Here is a 26,793-nt window from a genome sequence, read left to right as displayed (position 1 = left end):
CTTTTTCAAATATTTATAAGAATGGAGGCATCCATGATTTCAACAATTTATTATTACATTGTAAATGCTGTTATCCTGAGTAGTGTTGTGAAGGTTTTAGTTTGGGGTCGTCATTTATTAAAAAGTTATTGTTATTATGAAACAAAAGTGGACTCAAAAGTACATAATTTTCTCGACACTATTAGCATTTAGTAGAATGTACTTACTCAGAATACTTTAGTTACCAGTAGTATATTATTACTTACAATTAAGAACGCATGATTAAGTATTTAATTGATTTCGAAAACGATGTAGTCTAACCTAAACTTAATTTTAAATTAAATAGATGTGAGTTTGGGATAGGTAAGCTTTTTTCGATATACGAGTAAAACATTAAAAAATTATTAATATCGTGAATGACTCTGTTTTTATGTGTATTCACAAATACTTTTAATTGTGCCAAATTATTTACAAGTGAGAAAACATGTGCTGCCTAACTGTGGTTATTACACGTTGTAATCAAAATTTATGTTGAAGAGTTTGAATATTACATAAACGAGTTACACTGCATACTCAAAGGTATGATTTTGAATATTTCAGGAGATGTGCATGAATAAATTAGAAGTTTCGATTTTTTCAAGAATAATTTTTGGATATAAATTTTCCCCTAATGTTATTTTTAATTGTAATCATAATATAATTTTGATCGACAAAACTTGTACACAAGTACTTCACAAGTTTTGTCACTTGATCGACAAGAATATAATTTTTTCGGCCAATTTTCTTTCAATTCGCGTCAGTCCAAATAATAAATTTTCTTTACCGACAATGAGCATACTTTGGCTATGCTTGACATAGATATTCGTATGGGATCGTAAAATATGATTATCTTACACCCATAGTTTCTCAAGATATGTGCTGAGAAGACACTTTCAACTTTTAGCTATGCCATTCTGCTTATTATCAATCTAACCTTTTAAGATTGAAAAACTTACTCGCACAGCTGCACTTGACAGTCATAACTCATTCGCACTGTGTTATTTCTGACACAAGTGCCGAACGAATTTACAGTTAGGGTGACCTGTCCAGTGAATGAACGTAACTCATATCAAACGAAAAAATAACATCCATATTGAAAGGGTCTTGCAGGGTAAGCATGGTCCAGCGGCCGCTTTATACAGTAATGTATCTTACTCTTGCCACGTTGCCACCTAACCTCACTCTTACTACTTTTCAAACTATCTGCCTTCTACCCTTCTCTTTTACCCATTTCTTCTTATTTTTTCTACTCCTCCCCATATACCACTTATGTTTCCTTAACGTTTTACTTTAATTATTTTCTGCTACTACCTTTATTCTCGTATGAATTCTTCCCACATACCTAAACACAGCACGCCCTCTAACCAAGTTCCCAATTTATGCAGTAATTGTATTGTAAATTCACAGACGTCGCGCTAAAGAGATCTAATTTTTTTATAACCTATTCGCCACTACATTAATTTATTTAACAGTTGTTCGAACGACGTCCCCCGTATTTCTGGCAAGTATTGTTGTCGTCTAACAAAATCTATCGTCTAATCGTAATCGATTAGCAATTTGTATTTTAAGGTGGTTCAATGATGCTACGCTGTTTGTTTGGATAATTATCATTCACTGGGTTAATTCTATTCGTTCGTTAGAAACTCGTGTTTATTAATTGTTCATTTGGCCCCTGTTTCATTTAACCCTACACCAGATTTTGAATAGAAGTTGCAACCATCAAATATTGTTAGAATTGTGGGTAATTATTTACAATAGCGTCTTCCTTGTCGATTTCAATGACCTTGAAATATGTTGTTGCAGCCATAGTTCTGAGCAACTTTTTTTGTATACATGTTAACGCCGGACGACCTTCGTTTCCAAGATATCTGCAAAAAACTGTTACTACGGCACAGAGTCCGTTTACCAACCTACAACACGTCACGCATACCTCTCGTATACTTTATATTATTCTCTTTCTTGTAATCACATAAAGAAAGAAACATAAGAAATACAATATACTGGTTTAAATAATTACCTACATTTAACTAGAACGATCTAATACCCCGTGCGCCGTAGTTGATACTATTCCGATCATTGCAGGAATTTAATTGATGGTATGACCTAACCCTAAACCTAACCCAGACCTAACCGAAAGTCTTTTAGCTATAGTAATCTAACTCTCCGTGGTCTTTGGTAACTCCAAGAAAAATTAAAATACTTAACCGAACTAAAGCTTGTATAGACATTTTGAACGAATTTTGGTTAGGTATGGGTTAGGTTGCGGTGGAGGGGTGTCAGGGGCAGGAGCGGAGCCTCTTTCCATCGGAAAAAGGTAGAGTTTGCTATAGTCATCCCAAGAGTGTTCCGCAAATATTTCGCAAACCTCGGTCATCCAGCGGTAACATGTATAGGAAAAAGTTGTTCGAAATAATGACCTTAACATATTTCAAAGTCAATGAAATCGGTGGGGAATCCGCTAAATAATTACCGAATTGTGTTCTAGAATGTAAGAACCTAACAATGACACAGCCTTCTTAAAGAAATAGCACTCACGAAATGAAATAACGATTTGCGAATACCAATTTCAACAGACATGCAGCGTAAGTGTTCACTCATTGGACAGGTCACCCACTTCGCGAAATTGCGTTATGTCTGAAGCATCTATTGCATCTAATTGCAGAGGATGTGACTGAATTCTTAAATTCCTCTACTATCCTTACAGTTTCGTTACCATTTGTAATGTTTCATGCATGATCAATATCCTGAGCGAATGCGTTAATAATAGAGATTGTTTACTCGACGCTAAGCGAAAAGACTTTCAGAAGGGTGTTGCGAGCGAAGAAAACATGGGGAACTTGGTATGCTCTATACAAAGCACGTACTCTCAACTTTTCGAGCTATTTTCATTCTACAAATATAAAAACGGTTGGCTATAAAAAGATATATATTGAATATTTTTCAATACCGAACTTGTGAGGAAAGTTTCCTTACAATCGGCCCGCACGAGTAGAATAATGTCTCATGTTAACTAGAAACTTTCTGAAACTGAGAGGCCACTAGATTTTGGAAGACTATCTGGATGCATATACCGCACAGCAGGACAAGTCACATTGATTAATGATGTTCTACTGGTCTGTGATGGAAACTTCGACCTAATGATCTTGTGTATTTGCTTCAGTTACTATTCTATTGTCTGTGAGAGCCTTCTGACGCTGTAAGGTATACTCTATTTTTTTGGAACAGTTCAAATGTCTAGGCCAGATGTGGCCAACTTGCCGTTTGGCTAACAAGAACACGGCTATCCTGGTATACAATGTTTACTCGATATATGTCTACAACATGGGTCTACCTAGGGATATAATCGGCTAGAAGATACTTTTATCGACTTTTATCGGCTAGATCTTTGGGACTTATATCGAGTAAAGACTCTATTAATAAAACCCAGCAAGGTTAGGTTTATTTTTTTATCATTTTTTTGTTGCTGTTGCGCTGTAACTTTGTAAACTTGCACAATCAAAATAAATGGATCAAGATATCACAATAACAAAAAATTAATACTACGGCCTCGTTGAATAAATGTTGCGAACCTATTTTTTTACCTTGCATGTGCTCCCAAACTAATTTATTTCTTGCTAAAGTATTAGCCCTGTTGACCTATTTAATTTAACCGAAGACGAAGACGATATCGTCATTAGTAGACTGCAGTTTTTATGCAAAATAAAAATTTAATTGTAAAACATTCGGGCTACATAGATATTTATTTCTTTTCTTAATTATTTTGTTGAGTTGAAAATAATGCAGTAGTAGTTATATATTTTTTGAATGTTCTTATTGCTTTCCATTGATCTAGTCACTATGATCGCAAATACATAACTTGTAATGCTTTATTTGGTCCACCCTGTATATGTGACCCAATTACGTGACCTATCCTCAGATAATGATACTAATACACAGCGAAATACAAAGTGACAGGTATAATAAGTGACATCTTTCAAAAACTGAATTAACACATCCACTATCACGTTGGTCATATGTCGGTGACACAATTCTTCGTCTATTGTTACAAATTAATTTCGTTCACTGAACTGAACTTTATTCGGATTTATACGAATTAAAATAGTCTCGGAGGTTCATGATCGCCGAGATAAAAGCTCTAATTCTACAATTTTTATTGCAACGATTAAAATACTTTGATTTTATGGGATTTTTGGAGGATGATGTTCGGCAGCCAACGTGTTAAGGGCCCGGTCTTGGCGATAAGGTAGAGTGACTACATTACCGTCAAAAAATGGTTTTACAAGCCTTAAGTATTTGCCCTTATATAAGAATATTTTGTCGCTGGTAAAGGGCTCATTCGAAAGAGGAAGGTTCAATCTAGTGCGTGCTGGCCAGCAGCTGCCGAGATTATGCAGATATTTGGTAATATAAGCATTAGAAGTAGGCTAAAAATTGACGATGCGCGTCAATCCAAGCATCCTCATCCAAGCATTTTTATGACATTGGCTTTCTGGATGAAATCGAGAGCAGCGCGCACTAAAAAATATTTCCGGCTACAAATTGAGTTATATTTTGCCTTAATAAAGCCAAAAACTTGAAGCACATTTCTGTCGTCAGAATTTATAATATCGATAATACAGAGCAAAAAGGGTGACAAGTTTAGTCACAGACTTAAGACCCGTCGGATCAAGACTAAGACGGATCTTAAGTCTGTGTCTGAAGGCTGTGAATGGAAATTATTAATTAAAAAGTCACGTGACTATCCCCTGCATATCTTTGATAATAGTCACAGAAGCGAAACAAATTATTCTGATCACAATGAATACGGAATTTACATATTCATAAAAAATTAGTCATCATAGAAAAAGTTAGTTTTTCTTAGTCATTATTCTTAGTCAACATAGTTTCTAGATATCTGTCAGATATTCATAACTATTTCTACTTCAGCACAGTATTATCTGAATATCTGATTTATAATTAGTAAAAAAACAAGTAGAATCTACTGGTTGTTATTCAAATATGTATGCAAGTGTAATAACAATTGATAAGCAACTGCTATATATGATCGAAACGATTTATTAAAGGAATGAACAAATTTTATGTGATGCCTCCATCCGTCTTATCTATAACCATTAAATTTGATGGTATGAGTCGTAAAATTACCAGACCGACACATACGACGGTTTTAAGTCGTTAAAACCTGTATGATCGTCTGCTAGTAATTCAGAACGATTACGTGCAAAAAATTCGATCATGAATTGCTCATTAAATATTCTTGGTACATCTTTTCACATAAGAAATAATGGAAGTGGTACAAACAAGTGTTCAAACAATAATAACGAGCAAACTTAGGGATCCATTAAAAATACATGGAAAACATCGTTAAATGTTCGCTCAAATTTCAGAACTTTGCGTTTTGCATCACGAACATTGTATAAACATGTATTCATATATTTTATAAATGAACAGAACATATAGTTTCGTAATGATTATATGTTAAATTTCACTTTGGCAACCTAGAAATCTTTAACTTTTTTTATATAATCCCGTAGATTTTGACGAGAAAATACAAATAAGAATAAGAATAAGAATAAGAATTGGATTTTCAACATTTCCTCGTTAAAATATACAGGATTAGATAAAAATAAGTTAATAATTTCTGGGTTGCCAAAGTGAAGTTAAGCCCTAAATAATATAGTAAGTCAAAGGTAGGGTATCTGGTACATATCGTTCCAAATGTTCGGTATAGCTATCGAATATTAAAATAATTTTCGAAGTAGCTACGTAGGGGACTCGCGGAGTCACATAATTCATAGTTTAATAAAATATGTGATAACTATACTGGGCATCTCTATGCAAATTACGTTTTTCATATTTAATTTTAAGAAAATTAAAATAAAAAAAAACTGCTCTACCATTGGCTAAAACATTCCTTGTCATAAAAATGAAAGAAAAATATTACTTATTCATATCATTATACATGGGTTCTTGTATTTTATAAATTCGGATGTGTCACGAATGCATAAAGATCCGCAGTATAATGATAACTAAATTAGACAGTCTATTTGCTTGACAGTAATAATGTCCAATTTACACTGAAGAGTGAACAATGTTGTGGAGTATGATAAATACGGCAAGTTTGTAAACGAAACACAGAAACCACGAACGGTTTCTCACGGTTCGATCGATTCCAACGAAACTTTTCCCGTGGATAAGCCACCGAGGATTTCCGTAATTCCTATAGGAAATCTCCAACAATTAATAAGTTTACGTGAAAACGTGTTAGGAGTCCTACGTGACTGAAATTACGTGACGCGAGTAATCAAAAAAGGCACAAATAACGCCCGTTCCAGAAAGCCACACCGAAAAAGTCATTTTGCCAATGTGTAGATCTACAATACGACGATTGCCTCATTCCCAATGGAGGGATACTGCGTGCAATATTTCCAGTCTGTTGATCATTTTCAGCCGCATCCGAAATTTTAATACGTTACCAATTGGGTAAAATTACTCTCTATAGAATAGACTGGTGTTCTGTGTTCCGTATTCATTCTGTACGGTAAAATGACATCTTAAAAGGTTGTGCTTAATGGATGGTTGCAATCATTTTTCTCTGCGGTTATTAGTAGAAACGACGGTAAATCATGTCATTGCAGCATTTCCAAACTAGCAAGCAGTATTTGCGATAAATGCTATGTAAGAACTCCATGTTGTACAAGCTGTTTTCAAGGTCTTACTGTGGAGATAACTTGACGCATAATTACAGTGTAAGTTAAACTTCACCTTCTGGGACCAAGAGTTTTGCGCTTTTTTTACACAGTCTTGTAGATTTTGACGAGAGAACTCCAAAAATGCAAGTTTTCAAGCGCGGAGTTCACTCGTTCAAAAGTTATACGCATACAAAGTTGAGCGATTTTAAGCGGTTTTGACAGTTAAGGGCGTCGCTATATTAAAAGTGCAAAATTTTTGGTCCCAGAAGGAAAATAATAGCCCAGTTTTCAACCGTGAATAAATGATAGGTTCACTTGTTAAAAGAATGATTAAATGATATGCTAAAGTCCAAAAATTCAATAAAGGGTGACAAACTAGCGGCTTGTCTCCAAATTTATGGGGACAATTCCTAGTAAGCAATTTGCTATGAATTTGCTACGAAAATTTGTCGACAAATTTCAACCCAACTGTTCCCGCATTAGACTCGGTATTTGAGTGCAATGTTTGTAGGCACAATTCCATGCCAAATTCATGCCAAATCCATGCCAAACCTTGCCCTGGCGAAGAGGGCAGGTCGGTCGCATTAAGAGCAGACGTAACTTTCCTGTATGAGTAAACATCGGGCAAAATCGGAGTAAACCTTGCTGTAGGAGTTTAACCAAAATTAAATTATTGAAAATACATGAAACAAAATTGTATAATTTAGAAGTTTAAATTAAATTTCGTTTTTCCTCCTGCAATGACCGACCTATCCTCTTCACGAGGGCAAGGTTTGGCATGGATTTGTGCCTGCAAACTTTACACTTGAATACCGAGCCATCTGTTTCCGTATTAGGCCCGAAATTTGTTGACAGGTTTTGGTGGCAAATTCATAGCAAGTAGGGACCAAATTCTGCTCCAACAATGGTCTTGGCACCAAAATGACCGCCTCTTGCTCGTAAAGTACGATTACAAACATTGATCAGAATTTGCTCGGAGGTTTGGCTAACCGGGTTAGTACGTGATGTTTATGGAGATTTTAACCAATTCAGTAATGCAAATGTGCCCGAGTTACAAATGAACAATTCATGGACCTCGCTAACTTCATGTCAAAGCTTATTAATCTTTTAATTAAAATAGGGGAAGCCTATTAAATTTTAATTTATATAATGTTAATAATTATTAATGATATTAGATTAATATTTTTCTTAAAATGAACCTATAATTTATTAACAGTTAAGAATTTGTTAAATTCGAAAAACAATTTCTGATCTTGTTTCGGAAGACTATTTGCAAATAAAAGTAGCCAGAGAAATTCGTTAGTATAAGTGCCTAATACCCTGTAATTCAGTAATAAATTGATTACTATAATTAAATAATAAATTGATTATTTAAACTAAACCTATCATTTCTTAACGAACTGTAATCAATTAAGTAATTTTAATGTATGTGTATTGTATGAAAAAAAAATCTCGTAGAATAACTTGGAAAATGTATCAATGTGGCAAATTTCGCAAGCAATTCCTAACTTGCAAAATTCGAGGAAGATATGAGCCCCTTACTTGACAAGTGAATGAAATCCACTTTCTTAATATCGCACTATCGAAACTTTTATGTAATAACTTTACAGAATGTAGCTTTATTGTAAAAAAAATAAATTGAAAATGTAGTATTTATAGGTAACTTGAAATGAAAATCGCACAAGTCCAAAACATTGGATTTCAGCCACTATTCCCGAAATTTTTAAATCATTTCATTTACGATGTACAATTGACTTTTGCTTTTTATAAACAAAAACATGAAGTATAAGTAAGTTGAGTTGTATCAATAGCAAATAATAGTATGTGTACAATAATAATAATAATAATAATAATAATAATAATAATAATAATAATAATAATAATAATAATATAATGTAATTGTATGCAAACAACTTTTTTCGAATGTTGGACTTATGCCAGCTATCAACTAAGGGGCTCATACGTTGACTTGCTCAAAGACAAATAAAATTGGTTGACGGAACATTCTGAAAGTCAACCATGATTTTACGAAGCGTTAAGTGCTATTCAGAACGGTACAGTTGGGAGATAAAAATCCGAATCATCGAGAAGCATAATGTACATACATAATAACAGGCACACTAGACGCAGTTTTAAAAGTGGCATTGTCGTGGTCGAGTGCAAACTCATTGTCAGACTGACAATTCACTCGAGTACGCTTCTTCTGTGTTAACATTTGACCTATCGACGAATAGTGTGACACTTTACCAATTTAGCCAGATAAGATTATTACGTCGCAGGAAGGCATATTTTATTTCGTTCTGCACTGTATGTATATGGTATTCCACGAATAAAATACAAAATGTGAAAATGAGACAATGCGAGCACACTGATTTGATAATAGAAAATTAATAAAACATATGTCAATAATTACAATTAACTGTCCATTCATAATTTATAAATGCTGTCTTCAACTAGAGATTTATCTGTCGAGTTTAACTAATAAATTGTCAGGAGTTTTTGCTCATGTTTCGTATAAGCTATGAGTATTGTGTTTAATTAAAAGCAATTCGAACATTGTATGAAATTGTGTAATGGATGACAGATACAGATGTAATTTAAAAATAATAGTCTAGAACAGTTATAGTTCTTGTAAATTATTAAGAGGGCTTAAAAAGTTAATCAAAACTTTTATATACACTTTTACAATACAAACAAATAAATTCAAACAAATTGCTCACTATTTTATTATTAATTGTAGGTTATTTTTTAAACCAGTTATAGTAGTTATTTTTTATTTACCAATTTTTTAATAACCAACAATAAAACTCAAGATATCTTCCAGTTTCAATAACTATAGCAATTTGAATCAGAAATCAATAGGACCACTTAACAATGTCGTTGCTATGTTGCGTTTTATAAATTATTTTATTATTTGATGCAACTGTTGCGCCTTTGTTTTCATTGAATATTTATTGCAAACGCGTTTCCCTTCATAATGTTCACTAATTTTCACAACTGGTTCACCAAAATAGTAAACTTGAAAATGAAGTTGAGCGTTTGAGCATATTGCTCTTTAGGAGGTAGAAATTAATTATTTGTAACAGCGAAGGTTTTGATTAGAAGAGTATTGAAATTTATTTTGGGATTATTATTTAAACGGAAGTTTATACACATCATTTCAATATACGATGAGAAGAAGGACGATGAGAAGTTTTTGAACAGCTGATAAAATATTAATCATTTGCACCCAAAGTCATTTTGACTCCAAAATTCGAACATTTCATATCCAATCTAGAATATTCTGGTTACATGTAACCTTTTCATTTGGTCCACACGAACTTTAACTCGTTCCACACTTAAACGTTTAGGAATTTATTGAAGACAAAGATATTTCTTAATAATGTAGAAATTGTTTTGAATCATAGTATAATCACTTTCAGTGGTGCCTGGGAGGAAACATTCGAGTGCATGGGGTTAAAAAAAGGAGGCAATCTTGTAAAATTTTAAGATATCTAAAATTTTCTAGATATTTTTTCTTAGTCATTATTCTTAGTCAACATAATTTCTAGATATCTTTCAGATATTCATAACTATTTCTACTTCAGCACAGTATTATCTGAATATCTGATTTATAATTAGTAAAAAAACAAGTAGAATTTACTGGTTATTATTCAAATATGTATGCAAGTTTAATAACAATTGATAAGCAACTGCCATATATGATCGAAACGATTTATTAAAGGAATGAACAAATTTTATGTGATGCCTCCATCCGTCTTATCTATAACCATTAAATTTGATGGTATGAGTCGTAAAATTACCAGACCGACACATACGACGGTTTTAAGTCGTTAAAACCTGTATGATCGTCTGCTAGTAATTCAGAACGATTACGTGCAAAAAATTCGATCATAAATTGCTCATTAAATATTCTTGGTACATCTTTTCACATAAGAAATAATGGAAGTGGTACAAACAAGTGTTCAAACAATAATAACGAGCAAACTTAGGGATCCATTAAAAATACATGGAAAACATCGTTAAGTGTTCGCTCAAATTTCAGAACTTTGCGTTTTGCATCACGAACATTGTATAAACATGTATTCATATATTTTATAAATGGACAGAACATATAGTTTCGTAATGATTATATGTTAAATTTCACTTTGGCAACCCAGAAATCTTTAACTTTTTTTTATATAATCCCGTTGATTTTGACGAGAAAATACGAATAAGAATAAGAATAAGAATAAGAATTGGATTTTCAACATTTCCTCGTTAAAATATACAGGATTAGATAAAAATAAGTTAATAATTTCTGGGTTGCCAAAGTGAAGTTAAGCCCTAAATAATATAGTAAATACAAAAGTAATATTCTGATAATATATGTTATTAGACAAATAATATTAATTCTATTAAAAAATAACAAACAATTTAACAGTATCTTTTTCTTCTCTTACGTTTTTTAAAGTCGCTTGAACTTCTTGGTTTTTAGCGACTATTTAGTTTGCTATGTTGTTTTTGTCAGTAGTTTTGAGTTTGCACGATGCAAGCGTACTTTATTTTAGTTCGTTTCAACAAATTGTTACATCTTCGTCTTCTTTTCGAGACATAAAAATAAATAATGTAAACGTTGCTGAAAAATGCATACATAATACTACGAATTTACAAGTTGAGGAATTTCACGCGATGAGAATAAAATATTCACGGAGTCGATCGTGGAAATAATAATTTCATAACGAATAAAACAATGATATGGAGATTATTACATACTTGGTTGGCTGATAAAAAGATATCTTCACTGAACGAAAATCTATCACAAAATTTAATTTATTCCTTGAGTGAGTAATGCTCAAGAAGAATCATAAAATATTAAGCTCCCTTTTAAATATTTCTTTATTTATTGTTTATTAAAATTCGTATTTGCCCGTTTTGCTGTCACTTTACCTAACGGTGATTAATTAATGATTTTCTAAAAATCAATTATTAGGCACTCAGGATTTCTTAACTTTCTTAAAGATTTTTTAACTAATTTTCCAAAAGTTACAACAATTATAGGCATGGGGCAACGAGTTAATTGCAGTAAGATAGTTTCACTGCTTCTTTTGACATTATTTCAAAGAAAATTTTAAAGAACATTATCAAGTTTCAATGTATTCGTTTTGACAAGTAAACTGTTAAAACGATTAAACAAAGACATTATTACTTGCGAACATGTAGATGTCGCGACCACAGTTGCTTAAGGATCACATTTTCCAAAATTTCATATCCAGTTGATGCAATTGAAAATGAAACTACGAATTCTGACTAACCTCATTAGATACAGGGTGTTCCAAAATTAGATGTCGCGACTACTATAGTGTGATTCTGCACCTCTGGATCGGTGAAGATCTGTTAAAACTGTGTACCGCGTAATTGACCTTGACCCCTTTTTCAAGGTCACATTTTTTGTTGCTACATCGTATAGTACTCATAGTGAGGAACAAAAGTCTCCAAGGAACTATGGGCTTTAAATCAAACGTTCTCTTAACAATGACTTTAAGTTTTCGTAAACTATTTCATTCCTATTTATTTATTATGTTTATAGCGTGCCCGAAAATGGTATAGACATGGAGGGGGTTGATTCAACATGAGAAAATAAGTCGAAAATATGGAATAAATTTTTTCATTTCACAAGTTCGCGTGCCCAGCGTTTTTAAGAAGTGGAATCAGCAGGGCATGAACAGACGCGTTAGACGATTCCTATTCAATAACACGCTTGTTCGCCGAATCTTCAAACTCAAATTTGCCGTAAACGTGGCGTCAAATGAAGACATTTTGTATATTTTCGGCTTTTATATGGAATAAAATAATTTACAAAACTTTAACGTCGTTTTTTAAGGGAACGGTTGCCTTGAGACCCTTGGTTTCTTTGAGACTTTTGTGTATCGCAATGAGTAGTATATGTTGCAGTAAAAAAAAACATGTGTACCTTGAAAATCACGGTGAAGCTCAATTTGGTGGTTCATTTTTTTAACAGATCTCCACCGATCCAGAGGCGCAAAATCGCGCTATAGTGGTCACGACATATAATTTTGAAACGCCTTGTATTTTTATGTTGTTTCTGGTGATTTAATGAGTTATGACCCTCAAAATTGTTGTATGGGATCAGGTCTGATAAGATTCTTGAACACTTTATCGACCGGTAGTGGTTGAACATGCTACACACTTTTTACCGATTACTCTACCGCAAATACTTCCCTGACACCGGCTCCATTTTGGTTGTCGTGGCAACCGATTAATAGGCAACCGGTCGGTCAGAGTCGGGGACAAAAACCCGATTAATAGGCTACCGGTCGGTAAAGTGTTAAGATTGTTTTATGTAAACCATCACAGCACTGGAAAGATTGATTTTGTCAAAAATAATATCAATGTAAATGTAAAAATTTCTTCCTAGGGTATTGTTTCAGTTTTAACATATTCAAATTAGAGGCTCTGACAGGACAATGCGAATATTTCACGGCGACAGCAGATTTACATGAGGGCGTGTTTATCGACATCAACGTGAACAGTTTCTAACAATATTCTACGTGCAGCATTGCATTATTAAGAACATTTGCAAAATGCTCGCTGCCGCCGCAGAATATTGGTGTTGGTCTGCGAAAACCTTAATATAATGATAACCATCCCCGCGAAAAGTATGTTAGTTAAAAGTTGTCCACCTATAAACCTGGTGCTATAAAAGAAAATAGTTATATGTAAATTCTGTATCAACCTTAAATACGTGTTTAATTGATTAGGTGTTGAATATCCTATGGGAAAGTCATTATGGATTAGTTTACATTAAATAAATACTAGAGTACAGTTCATTATATCCTTAATATATACTTATAATCAAACAAGTACATATTCAGTTCTCTAATCAATGTTACTGCGAATTATTCAGTTGAATTATATGAAATCAGATTTCATAAATAGGTATTATCAGAATGAAACAAGTATCTATAGTGTTGTCTTCAGGCTCGCGCGAGAACCCGAAATCTCGGAATTCTTGAAACTCGGGTGTGGTCGGGAAGGCTCGGGCGGGAATTACCGGGCTCCCGAAAGTATGATACGTTTCGGGTTCCCTAAAGTATCCGACTGCTTATGTCTCTTCGGGATCCCGAAGCTACCGTACTACACACGAACGCATTGAGATCCCGAGAGTGAGAGAGAGAGGGGGTAGCGAGAAATAGACACGCCGAAACGATGTGACTAATTGTAAGACTGACTATTGGCGGCTCTATTTCTCAATACCCCACATCCCCCCTCTCGGGATCGCGACTCGTTCGTATGTAGTCGGATAGCTTCGAGATCCCGAAGAGATATAGGCAACCGGATACTTTCGGGAACCCGAAACGTATCATACTTTCGGGAACCCGGTACTTCCCGATCCGTCCCGAACCCGAGATTTCGGGTCCTCGCACAAACCTGGTTATCTTCAAACGATACTTGGAATTTCACAAGACTTTACCTTAAGAAAAATATCGTGTCGTTAGAACAATGAATTTTTAGGAAAAATGAATTGTATGGTATAAGTAAAGTATTAATTCAAACCCTGCACTCGCTACAATTTTCAACGGACATATTCGTAAATGTTTTCAAGTAAATACCGTGTCATGCTTCGAATAAACTTGAAATAAATATGAAAAATTATTTTTATATCAGCAAATTCGAGCTCAGTTCGTTGTAGTGAATTGCACCGCAATGAATGTCAATTTATACAGGGTGTCGTGTTACTGGTGGGACAACCGGATGGGGGCTGATTCTGTAAGAAAGAATAAGTCAAAAATATCGAATAAATTTTTTTAATTTGAGACGTAAATTTTGAGAAAGTCGACTTCAAAAATCGGCTAGACTCGTCGGTCTTATTAGATTTTCTATTACTCCTAGCTTTACATTTACGAGCGGTAAGAAATTTTTTAAATGAAAAGTGCCAGTATGGGATCGCCCGCTGCGGTAAAATACAGTGACGGATAAAAGAGAGTTTGAAATTGGAATATTCGTCTATAAATATTAATAATTGATTAATTCAAATGGAATTTAAAAATGCACTGCTTCGTTCGAATTATATTTACTATTCATCTCTATCAAAATGGCAAATAGAAACGTAGTGACGTAGTAAAATTTCATCTGAGTCCACAAATAATTATATTATTAATAGCTAAACATTAAATAATTATTCCAATAAATTTGAGTGGGGTCGGTGCAGCCCCGACAGTTCAGTTATGGGACAAAGTCGATTTTCTCGGAAACGAAGCCTCATATGAAAACATTTTATTCAACACTTTCAACTTATTTTTTCATGTAGAATCACCCACTTTTCCAGTTACCTGTATACAGAGTGAAGCATCTGAAACATTTGACCTGAATAGTTCGGTTGCTATTGGTGATAGATGAAAGTGTGTCAGACCAAACTTGCTTGGTTTTGAGGGTAGCATAACCTCATGTTAATAGTTTTTTTTGTATGTGGACACGTAGGGGACATGTGGAGGTCAACTGCCCTTTTTCAAATAAAGTGAAGTGACGTACGAGGCAAGGTCGTTCAAGGTTGTCATCAGAATTGACACCCAACGATCTTGAATAATCTTGAGTCGTAGATCATTGTACACGTCTTAAAACGCCTCATTGGATAGTACATAGAAAAGTGTATCATTCTAATTTGACAAACGGAGTTGACCTTCACATGTCCTCTATGCGTACAAGAAGCTATTAACATGTGATTATGCCACCGTCGAAACCAAGCAAGTTTCGACCAAAAAATTTTTTTCCATCATCGATAGCAACCGACTTATTCGGGTGACATGTTTCAGATGCCCCACTCTGTATTTCCCAGTTGTTTCTTCACGTGGAATCAGCCCATCTCCAGTTGTACCACCAGTTGCACGACACCCTGTATAGATACTGATCAAGTTTCTACAGATTTGCTTGTGGAAGATTAATGTTGCGAGGAGTGCAGTGTAAGTATGCATTACCTGAGAGCAGGTGTGTTGAGTCGGGTGTTGCGTGTATGCGGAGTTCGCCGCTGCGCATACCCCAGTGCCAGGAACCTTTAACTGTTCCTTGTAGTCGGGTTGATATGGCAGCAACATGCGAATCTTGCCCCAACGATTGAAGAACAGCGCTATCGCGGCCGCCCAAAAGATCAACACCAACACCACTATACCCACTTCTACGCCACGGACCTGCAATTCACGCAGTCATTCGTAATTCTCACCTATGCCAACAACAACATTTCTTGTTCGCTTCTCGCGAGAACAACAATGTTACAACTCATCTCATTACTTTCTCCGCCATACAACAAATCGTTGGTCCTACTCAGCACAGTGTATAAAAACTACAACAGGTATTACGAATTATTTTAATCAATGGAGTAAAATAATCAGAGTTGGGCAAATTTTATTTTAAATAATAAATTAAATTAATATTTCATTTGCAAATAATAATTAAATTTTTATTTAATTAGAAAATCATTCACATAATTCTACCAATAATTTATTTAGTATTTTTTATTTGCAAATAAAATGTTGTTTCTCATTTGGATTTTAAGGAAAGACAAATAATAAATAATTTGGCGTAGTGGTGCACGAATTCCGAATTCATAGACTAAGGGGACTGAGTTCGTCTACATCAGCCAACATGCATCAAGAACTTGTATCTCTCTTCGTGAACGCAATGATATCTCTTAAAACGATTGAAGACCCTTATTTCCTGACTATGACTTTCCGAATAAGTAATAAAGAATAAATAATAAGAAATTCAATGATAATTAATAAGCAACAATTGAAATTGTATTTATAAATAAGAAATAAATCTATTATTTAAATAATTTTTTTAGATCTATAAAAATAATAAATAATTATTTTTGTCTATTACCTTAACTTCCATATAACAAATAATTTTTTATGTAAATAATAATTTAAATGAAAATTTACTTAAATGACGCCAAACTCTGAAAGTAATTAGGAATTGCGCAGGGTGTCCCATTTAAATCGACCCACTCGAATATCTACCAAACTGTTGTTTGGCAATACAAATAAATGATTTGAACAGAAAGTGGATGGATACCTGCTTTTACGTATGTTCATAGTTTTAAAAAAATTGTAAGCTTGAAATTTCGAATAACGACCAAAATTAGATGTAAGTTTAAATGTATCGCGTAATTGAGGTTATGTATACAGGGTGTTCACGCTAACGCTGGCCAGCGTTTTTCTTGCAAATAGTCAACATTAGAAAAAATGAGAGGAAAAAGTTATACTGTTTTTTGCAAGCAAGGTCTCTGTAATTTTTCTACCTACGATAATTTTTTAGAAATGAAGCTGACCTTCAATTTTTAAATGGAATGCTACGTATTTTTTTATATCACATGAAAATGTGTGCCAAAACAAATTCATTGGTATGCGACACAATAATCTTCAAGGTCAATTATGTCGTATAAGAATGAATTCGTTTTGACCAAGTGTAAATGTAGTAGTTTCTAAATTTTGTGATTTTTTCGAGTTAATCGTTCGATTCAAAATTCGTTAAAATATTTTGTGGTTCAACTTCTCGACATATGATGAATGAGCATTTGGAAAAACATATTAATGTGCGAATAAGAGAATGTGAACTGCATTAACCCAGAAAATCGATGAAGCATGCTATTATTAATAGCACTGAACCCTTTGACTTTTTAGTCCCTACGACGTATGGAAAAGGGTATATTTATAAAAATATAAAAAGGAACACTGCGAAAATTTTTCTGTTATATTTTTATCGCACAGAACCATTTCAAAATTCTGTAGATGAAATAAATAAGAAGCAATACCAACAGGTCGTCAAAGATGTATCAAAGTTTCGATAGAATTCTGGAATCAAGTAGCTAATACTTATTGACAAGACAAATGCAATACATTTGAGATTAATCACAGTTTGGAGTTTTATGAGCGTGAGGAGTGTCAAAAGTATTCACTTTTCCGATGGTATAATTTTTATTTATTCGGTCAGTTTCATATGTTTTCAATAAACATTATTTAATAGTGATTGTAGCTGTGAATCACATATGACACACGGGACAGTGATCGCGATGATATCTTCAACAGCTAAAGTTAATAAAGTAGAGTTGATTAGTAAATAATGAATAATTCAAATTTCCAATAGTACAATAAATAATCTAATAAGCGATCACTTATAATAAAAGATTAGTTAAACGATTAGTTTTATTAGAGACGTCTGTAAATTAAATTTTTACACGTTTACGTATCAACATTTATAAATTCTGTAGTAAGGTTAAAAATGTATAGGGAAGATCTAGGGGGGATAATACGTTTCTGAAAAAACATTGTGTAAACGAAATTGAATAATACTTGAATTTTTGCATATTTACATCCAACATTCTATTCTTTAACAAATATAAACATAAACTTTGGAAACTTATTGTTAAACAAAATCTGTATTTAAGTAACGTTAATATAAGCAAATCTTAATGCTACTCAAGAAAAATTAAAAAGTGTGTATCTAATATTAAATTTATAGTACCAGTACCAATTTGTATTGTGTTCCCTTATAATTATATTATAATCAAAATAACGAAATTTTTAACCGACAATGTGGACATTAAACACGAAAAGTTAAAAAATATATATAGTTTAATATTATGTTTGTGCACACATGGAAGTAAAAGTTTACTAACGATGTGCGCTGTATTCACTCACGATTGTATTGTAAACGAAATAACGAGATTTGTTAGCTGATTGTTTTACTACGCGGTATTAAAAATCTCTGAGCTCTCATTCCACAATAGTTCGTGGTCCGTTACAAAAAGATAATATTTTATACAAAATTTTCCATTTATATTGCATTTTAAATACCGAAAAAATTTTTGTGCAATTGTAGTTGTAATGAACATTGTACGGTATTCATATCAAACTTCAATATGGTTTGCCTGCAATACCTTTTTTAATACTAACGTTCAAACGCATAAAATATATAAAATCATCAAAAATGATAAAAGCAAGAACAATTAAATGTAGTCCTACGTCGTTGAAATTTAATTTACAAGATGTAAATAACACATTTTTGCAAAAATGTGCAGACTTATGTCGGAACGTTATTTCCATTTTCCCAGAATCCCTTCCTACTGTGAAGTAAAGTCAGTTTTCTTCGTGTCTTTAATTAAAATTTAATTAAAACGACCAATTAAGATTACTAATTTGTTCCTCTTATATCAGATGTTTCATTACGTATCCTTCCTGCAATTCCGTTACTATGTTATTATATTTTACTAATGTAACCTGTTTGGTATTTCAGTGTTTGTTATTGTCTCCACAGACACGCAAATTATATTCTTAATGTATTCTGAACCAATGAGTACATACTTAAGGAACTAATTACCTAAGCTGGTTATTTAAATGTTATTTCAGTAAATTATATGCATTATATTAAATTTATCATACAAATTTATATTTTCAATATACAGGGTATCTACAAAAAGATCTATCGCCGAAAGTAACTGTGGAGCTTATTTTTATTGTTTCCTTATGTACATTATTATGATGTAAATGACAAATAGTTCCGAATGATAGAAGAGTAAACAAACACAAATTTCCCTTTTTCAACCATCAAACCCTGCAGTATTCTGTTTGTAAACAAGAAACAAACATTGGTTTTGATACAATTACTTCATTAACTAACTTGAAAGTAGCTTTTTGACTTGAAAGTAGCGTTAAATGAAAACAAAATTTTGGTATTCAGTATGAACAACACAAACTCACCTTTAAATGACCTTGAAAATTACGAATGAATAAGTGTTTATTTACATTGTTACAATTGACATGAAAAATAATAAAAGATGTTCTTCAATTCTTTTTTATATTATCTACGATTTTGTAGTCATTTACAGCGGTAGATATTTGAAAACATCCGGTATAATATTGACAAAAATTTACGCTACTTCACGATTTTAGCATCGAAATATCGCATGGCGAAATCCGAAAAATTTAGATATGTCGCTTTACATGTGTGTACTGTTCTACAATTGTACTTGTTCTACAATGTCAAGCACTTAACCCAGTATTAATCTACATAAGCTTAAACGGATGCATGGACATGAAAAGCGTGTCATCACATGAGCCCTCTTTGTCAAGGACCTTCCTCATTTGTCTATTGACACGGCACAGGCACTCTTGTTAATGCTGTGTTATGTATAGTAATGAAGTGTCTCTACTACGAACATGAAAAAGGCTGAATTTAAATATACACCGATATTACATTTAATAGAATGGTGACGAATATGTTGAGAAATTCAAAGTGAAATTTATTTTCTCAGGATTTGTTGAGATATATTTTCCTTGCTTATGTCTTATTTATTATATTAGTGTATTATATCATTTAATCTGTTATATATTATATCTATTACATTATTTAGTTTATTATATATTATATTTATTATACTATTTTATTTATTATACAGTGTGTTCCACGAACTCTGTTCACTTGAATATCTTGGTTATTTCAAAGAATACGAGAAAATGTTACTTATAGAAGTTGTAGGGTTTAAGAAACTACATAATATGGTATAAATGATATTCTTGCAAGTGGAGGCATATAGAGGAGGATATAGAGGTCACTTTTGTTTTTTTAAATGAAATGTCCAATTTTTGTAAGCTCGATTTCGGTAGATTGACGTATTCTGAGTATAAATAAGTATATATAATAGTATATATACTGAGTATATATAATATTTAATTTACTATATATTATATTTATTATGTCATATTAATATTACTTTAAATAATATTTAAGCTGTACCTCGAATTTAATTATTAAAATAATACAAGAGTATTATATATATATAGTTCCGTCTAAAAAAGCATAACGTAGCTACATTTTTTGTGAAAAATCAAATTATTCAAAGTTCTCAATATGAAAATATTTTCTTTATTCAGGGAAATAGTGTAAGTGTCATGGTAGACCATTTTGTCACCCTTCCTAAAAGGAATCATTATTTATCGAAGCATTACTTAAAAATGATTATATGAAAGCATTAAGCATTACTAAAAATTTGTTATGTGACCACATGAATAGTGGGGCATTTTAGACAAAAAATCGTGCATCGCTTCATAATTTGAATCGTTTTACTACTGATCAGAATCGTAAAATAATTTTTCACTTCAACTCGCTTCTCAAAAATTATTACCTTTCGTACATTGTAATATAATATTACTGAATCAAACCCTTATTCATTTACCCTTATCTTTTTCTTTTGTTTGGAATTTAAGTCACTTTAACATCTAAGGCCATGAGCGACTGACTAGATTTATTAAAATGATGTCGGGTTGTAACATAAATTCGTCCGATTGCAAATATAACTATGTTCTAATTTTAACGATTCCAGATGTAATTCATTGCAAATGCAGGTAACAGTGATTAAATAAAAATCACTTACAGTGAACGATTTTGTAATTGATCGATAACAATTCCCTAGCTTGTTATCAAGTGAAAAGATTATATCGAAGATATAACATAAAGGAATGTATGTTGGAACCTAAAACTTATTTTGCACACGGATCTGTACTTTACAAATTTTTATATAAATCTTCTGGCTCGTACACGGCACAGAGTTTTCCTTTATTATCAAATTGATTTCATAAACATTCGATAGAATTAATTTTCAGAGCCGGTGTAAAAACGAATATCTAATTTTGAACTTGAATTAAAAAAATTCAAGTCTAATAATCATTCAACTAACAAAGCAACTGTTGTTAATTCTTGAAGTTATTAATTTGTTTCGTAGGGCGATTTAAGTAGTAGTCCATTTTAGAAACTTGAGAAAGTGGAGACAATATCTCCTGGCGAATTTTATGCTGCTACTGCGCGGCCACCTTCTTCAGCAACATAAAAGGATCCTTTGGCGAGGATGCTATTTTCGTGGTTCGTTTCACAGCCTTATAGCAACATCACGTACTGAGAGTGTGCAAACTTCCATACAATAAGTGAACCTTCCAGGCATCTCACGGAAGAGCGACGAGAGCTAAGAAAAGAAACTTTTAACGTCTTTATTAGACGGATATATTTTCTAAGATATTCTTCCATCCCTTTTCATCATCTTATTAGGTCCCACGCAATATTCTTGTGCCATTTAAATACACTGTAGTCGATCAGTTTCTTCAATTCACGTTAATTATGAAAATAGTCGACATTATGCTTAACAATATTGCTTCACGTGTAGATTCCCCTCTCGTACAATTTCGTTGTTCCATTTATGAAATAACCAATCAAATGATTTCTTGTATTCACCCAATAGCATAGTCCAACAAAATGAAACATTTTTCGTTATCTGCAATAACTGTTGGATGATTCTTATAGACTTTGTCATTCTAAAACCAAATCCGAGCGTGTATAGTACTCGCCCCAGCTCTTTTTCAAACTTTAACAAGCATTTATAACAATTAGGAAGTACATAAAAATATAGTTGACTATATGAATATGTAGAGGAGAGTGCCCTCTATTTTTTGAGTCAAACCTGAACTTTCTCGCATGTTTAGTTTTTGCCTAGCACCTCATTTTTTTATTAAAATCATAGAGCAATTCATAGTCATAGTCGTAGAGCAATTTTGTTTTCGGTTGGTTTTAGAATGACAAAGTCTACAAAAAAAAAAAGAATCACCCAACAGTTATTGCAAATCAGATTTGGTGTTGTACAGTGTAATTATTCAATATTTATTTCGAGAATTAAAGTTGTGCTCTGCCATGATTAACTACCTCTTTCTCCGCATGTTTGGCCTACAGTTTAGTCTGTTTTTGTGTTACTCTTTGATTAGATTTTAATCGAAAGATTTGCATCGAAACATAACACGAATTTTAATTTAAAAAAATGTACATTAGGTATTTCCTGAATTGTAGTACAAATGGAAAAAATTATTCCCAATGTGAAATTGAATTAAAGATATAGAATCATATTTTTTAGGTGTTTGAAAGGTAAAATAATAATAATAATAATAATAATAGTAAAATAGCACAATGATTAAAACGTTCGTATCTAATTCTTTTAGTATGTACAAACCGAAAAATTCAACTTGAGAAATCAATAATAAGATATTGTTCCTAATATTAGAGTGAGAGTCTAATATTCTAATATGATAATATATTAGAGCTGAAGTCCCCAAAAATCAGTCTAATCGGATTCAGCTCATGTTTCATGTTTCTCTCATGGAGCTCATGCTTCATGTTTCCCAACAGTATTTTTGGCGACTCGAAACAAAATTTGTATCACGTTACTATCATTTTCTACCTTACCGACGAATTTTAGTTAGGTCTGGGTTTGGTTTGGAGTGAGATGGTAGTGGGGAGTGTACCGTCAATTAAAAAAGGCAGAATTCGCTGTAATGAGTGTCTAATAAGGTAGGAAATGATATTGGTATGATACAAAAAATTTTCTTGAGCAACCAAAAATTCTTTTGGGAAAGATGTTTTTAATGCAAAATGGACCTATTTATCAAATTTCAGCTCAATCAGATTTGTCCGATTTTCAGGACATTAGCAAAAATTATTGGAAGTCTATAAAACTATAATAGAACAATGACTTTTCCCAAGCACAGCTGGCGATGTATCGTTGTTATACGCTAAAAGGGTTAAAAACTTCCTTACACAGTGATGTATTGGAGCATGCTAAACTGTTACGCTGGGAGTGTTGCGAGTTCCGTTTTGCGTAATCTAATAATGCTGAATGGAGAGTACAGTGTATCCCATAGTTACTCGTGAAACTTGATTTATTAAAGGTTCGTTTTAACTTCGGGGAATTGTTTCGTTACCATTTTTCATTTGTATCGCGAATTTGTGAGAATCGCATCTGCGAATCTGACTAGTTATCAGTACCTTTACATTTCCAATCAGTGAAACAATATTCCCTGTACAAACTTTCAGAAAACTACGTACAATATGGTAAACTGGTTTTCTCTCAGCAACATGCTGAAAAGTATTAAAATTTCTATTGGGTCCAACTTTTACTACATTTGTGTTTTGATTGTTTGTGAATTCCTATAATTTTGATAATATTGTAATTTTGTAATCTCACATGCTTGTATGCTTACTTAGTTCGTTGAGTTTTCATTGATGAGAACGGTTTTTTCATTATTTCGATTTATTGATGGCAGTGTTCCAGAGCCTTACCACCGATACAGAGATGTTGGAATTTACTTTATGCGATAAATTCGGGAGAACTGCTGCGAATGACGGGTGGTGTCTCGCGGTTTCCCCTTAAATTTTGGAACATGTGGTCGCTACGGCACCACATAACTTGACCTAAAGACGGTGTATTGAGGATAGGCGTTGGCAGCTTAACAAAGCATTCTGAGATTATCGCTTGCCGTGTTTTCTCTCCATTTACTTGACAAGTTGACAAAGGAATGTTCAAACTCTTGGAAATGCGAAACCTAACGAAATCGACAAATACTTAGCGAAGATAGCACGATAGAGTAGAAATACGTATGAGACGCCAGGTATGAATCTACAGGGTGATCCAAAAATGTTGTACTTCCTTGAAAGGGGAGGTTTCTGGGATCATTTGAAGTAACTCTTTCCTTTGCGAAAATGTTCTCTGCGGCTTTGTTGAGGAGTTATTAACAAAAAACACGGACCAATCACAGGGTAACTGCAGCGGACGGATTCCGGCTCGGCCAATGACAACGTCGCGCTCAGTGGGATCTGTTGCCGCGCCGGAATCCCTCCACTGATTGGTCCGTGTTTTTAGTTAATAACTCCTTAATAAAGTCGCGGAGAACATTTTCGCAAAGGAAAAAGTTACTTCAAAAAACCCCCATAGCCTCCCATTTCATTTTTAGGACACCCTGTATACACAGTATGTCGGCCGAACCAAATTCCATAGCAACAAATCGTGATAGGCATCGTTTTTTTATTTAAAAGACTATTGATAGAAATATGACATTCATGATTAGTAGTCAATATGAGACACGAAAATTGAATATAATGATAACTAATAATCATTGTGCGGCACCAAGAAGCATAGAATATACATGCGATCATTCCAAAATATAATAAATTCTGTATCTTCCAATTAACTTTATTTTCCTTAAAAGTAATACCGAATTTGTTTTTATTTAGAAAGAATAAAAACTCGAAAGTTCTCCGAAGTCTACAATATTTATGTATGTATACATATACAATATACTCCGTATGAAGTTATCTAAACTCTACACTTGATTTTTTTATTTACGGCCACGCGGAGACTCTCTAGATAAAACAATAAAATAAGTACCTCATATTTGTAACTTCTTCAAACTTGAACAAGTATTATCCGTGGCAAAAAATCGATGGAAATAGCAAATAAAATGGTTGAAGTTGACATTGTGTACATATTAAACAAACATGGTAAATAAGTCAACAATATTTCGAGAAAATATTTAAAAAATTATAAATTCAATCATTACTTGTTTCTTATAATAAATATATAATAGTGTAGGTACCATTCTCTTAATAGAGATAAAAATAGAAATAAAAAGATAATTGAAAAATAATTGTAAAAATTAAAAGAAAATGTAAATAACATGACGAACCATTGTAATACTTCTTAATACTTTGAACAATGAGATAAATAGAAGTAGCAATACTATAAAAAGACAATGTCATAAAACGCAAAAGCATGTATTTTAACATTAACATTTCTTTTATCATTTGTCTTCACCATTAATGGCTATATGTATATGACAGACGTTGGTTTGCTTGAACGAATACATATTAGGGAGGCTGGTAAATGTAAACAGATCAATTCTGATTTATCGTCACTAACCGTTAGGAATTATAGTTGTCATTCAAATGAAAATTTCAAAGAAAATAATTATCACTGTAATAGCTCTTTCATCTGGTAATTCCGGAACCAATATTACAATTCTTAAGCCTTTTGCGATGAATGGCGCCACTGTTAGGGATGATAGCGTGGGAATCTGCTTGTGCTCGAATATCTACTGGTCGCCTGCGAAACTCTGTTTGTATAGGAATCTCTGTTGGCACTTAATTGTTTATGAAGACAATAGGAAAGTCCTGCCGATGGGTTCAACGGCTCCGTTTAACTAAATAATGCCTGAGGAAGAATTCCTTACAGACTGAAATACTAATGGAGACTGGGGTTAGTTGACTAATTCCCTTTAAGTATCGTATTGTAGAGTGGATGGTGCTTTTATTCGCAATATTGAATATATATGGTCCAGTCAATGAATATCTCAGAATATTAAAAAGGCGAGGAAAAGAGACAATATTTTATCGAACCTAACTGTAAATAGAGTATTACAACAAAAAAGAAAAAATATCAAAGAAATTAAATGTTCACATAAAAGAAAAATGGCTGAGAAGATGAATACTAAAAAACAATAAAGACGGTCGGAAAATGTTTGAAACATTTAGAAATAACTGCTAACTAATGTGGAATCAGTGGTTTGGGAGGGAAATCACGGGTTTCGCGACACGATTTTGGACACAAAAAAAAAAAACGAACACCATTTCTATTATCCCTAGCTCACATTTATTCAAATACTGTCCTTAGGTGCTACGCTTACGTCGAAATATACCGAGCGAATTCGACACCACGCCCTAATATCGAATGCTCTCGTTATCACAGTTTCACTATTTTCGCCTTGACACCTGTGTTCCCTTTGACGCCCGAATAACGACTCCTCGAACCTCGCGCGACCTAATTTTTGTTTTGCCCGTTACGCTTCGACCTTCCGCGACTATGTATATCACTTCTTTGTTTACCTATCGACGGCACGCGTCGCCGTTAGGTCGCTCACCTCGTGTAACCGTGGAAACACGCATTCACGCGCAAACACACACACACACACACACACTCGGCCTTTCACCTGATCGTGTTTATTTCGCATCGTACAACAACATTATAGGCGGGCATGTCTGACGTATTGTTTTCACTAATTTCAATGCGTTAAAACTTACGACGTAGAGTCAGTTAAAGCGATTTGTAAAATTAAGCCTGTATACGTGACAAAATGTGCAATCCTTCAGCATGCAACGAGCCAACAAAAATTACTATCGCCGGAACTAATATTTAATATCATACCGACCAAAATGGGCAACAATA

General features: G+C 33.2%; 1 protein-coding gene across 4 annotated transcripts in view; it reads right to left on the bottom strand.

Annotated features, from left to right (window-relative positions):
- Positions 1 to 26,793, bottom strand: part of LOC143360924 (uncharacterized) — a 333,702-nt gene that overhangs the window by 68,127 nt on the left and 238,782 nt on the right. For all 4 annotated transcript variants that reach the window (XR_013083372.1, XM_076800123.1, XM_076800125.1 and 1 more), the window contains exon 8: positions 15,683 to 15,892. Coding sequence is in view for 3 of the 4 variants with exons in the window: in XM_076800123.1 (XP_076656238.1) it covers positions 15,683 to 15,892 (210 nt within the window). In the remaining variant the exon portion in view is untranslated. The remainder of the gene's footprint in view (positions 1 to 15,682; positions 15,893 to 26,793) is intronic.

The sequence above is a fragment of the Halictus rubicundus genome, chromosome 14, assembly GCF_050948215.1.
Source record: "Halictus rubicundus isolate RS-2024b chromosome 14, iyHalRubi1_principal, whole genome shotgun sequence".
Classification (NCBI taxonomy): Eukaryota; Metazoa; Arthropoda; class Insecta; order Hymenoptera; family Halictidae; genus Halictus; species Halictus rubicundus.
This window is presented reverse-complemented; position numbering and strand designations above follow the sequence as displayed.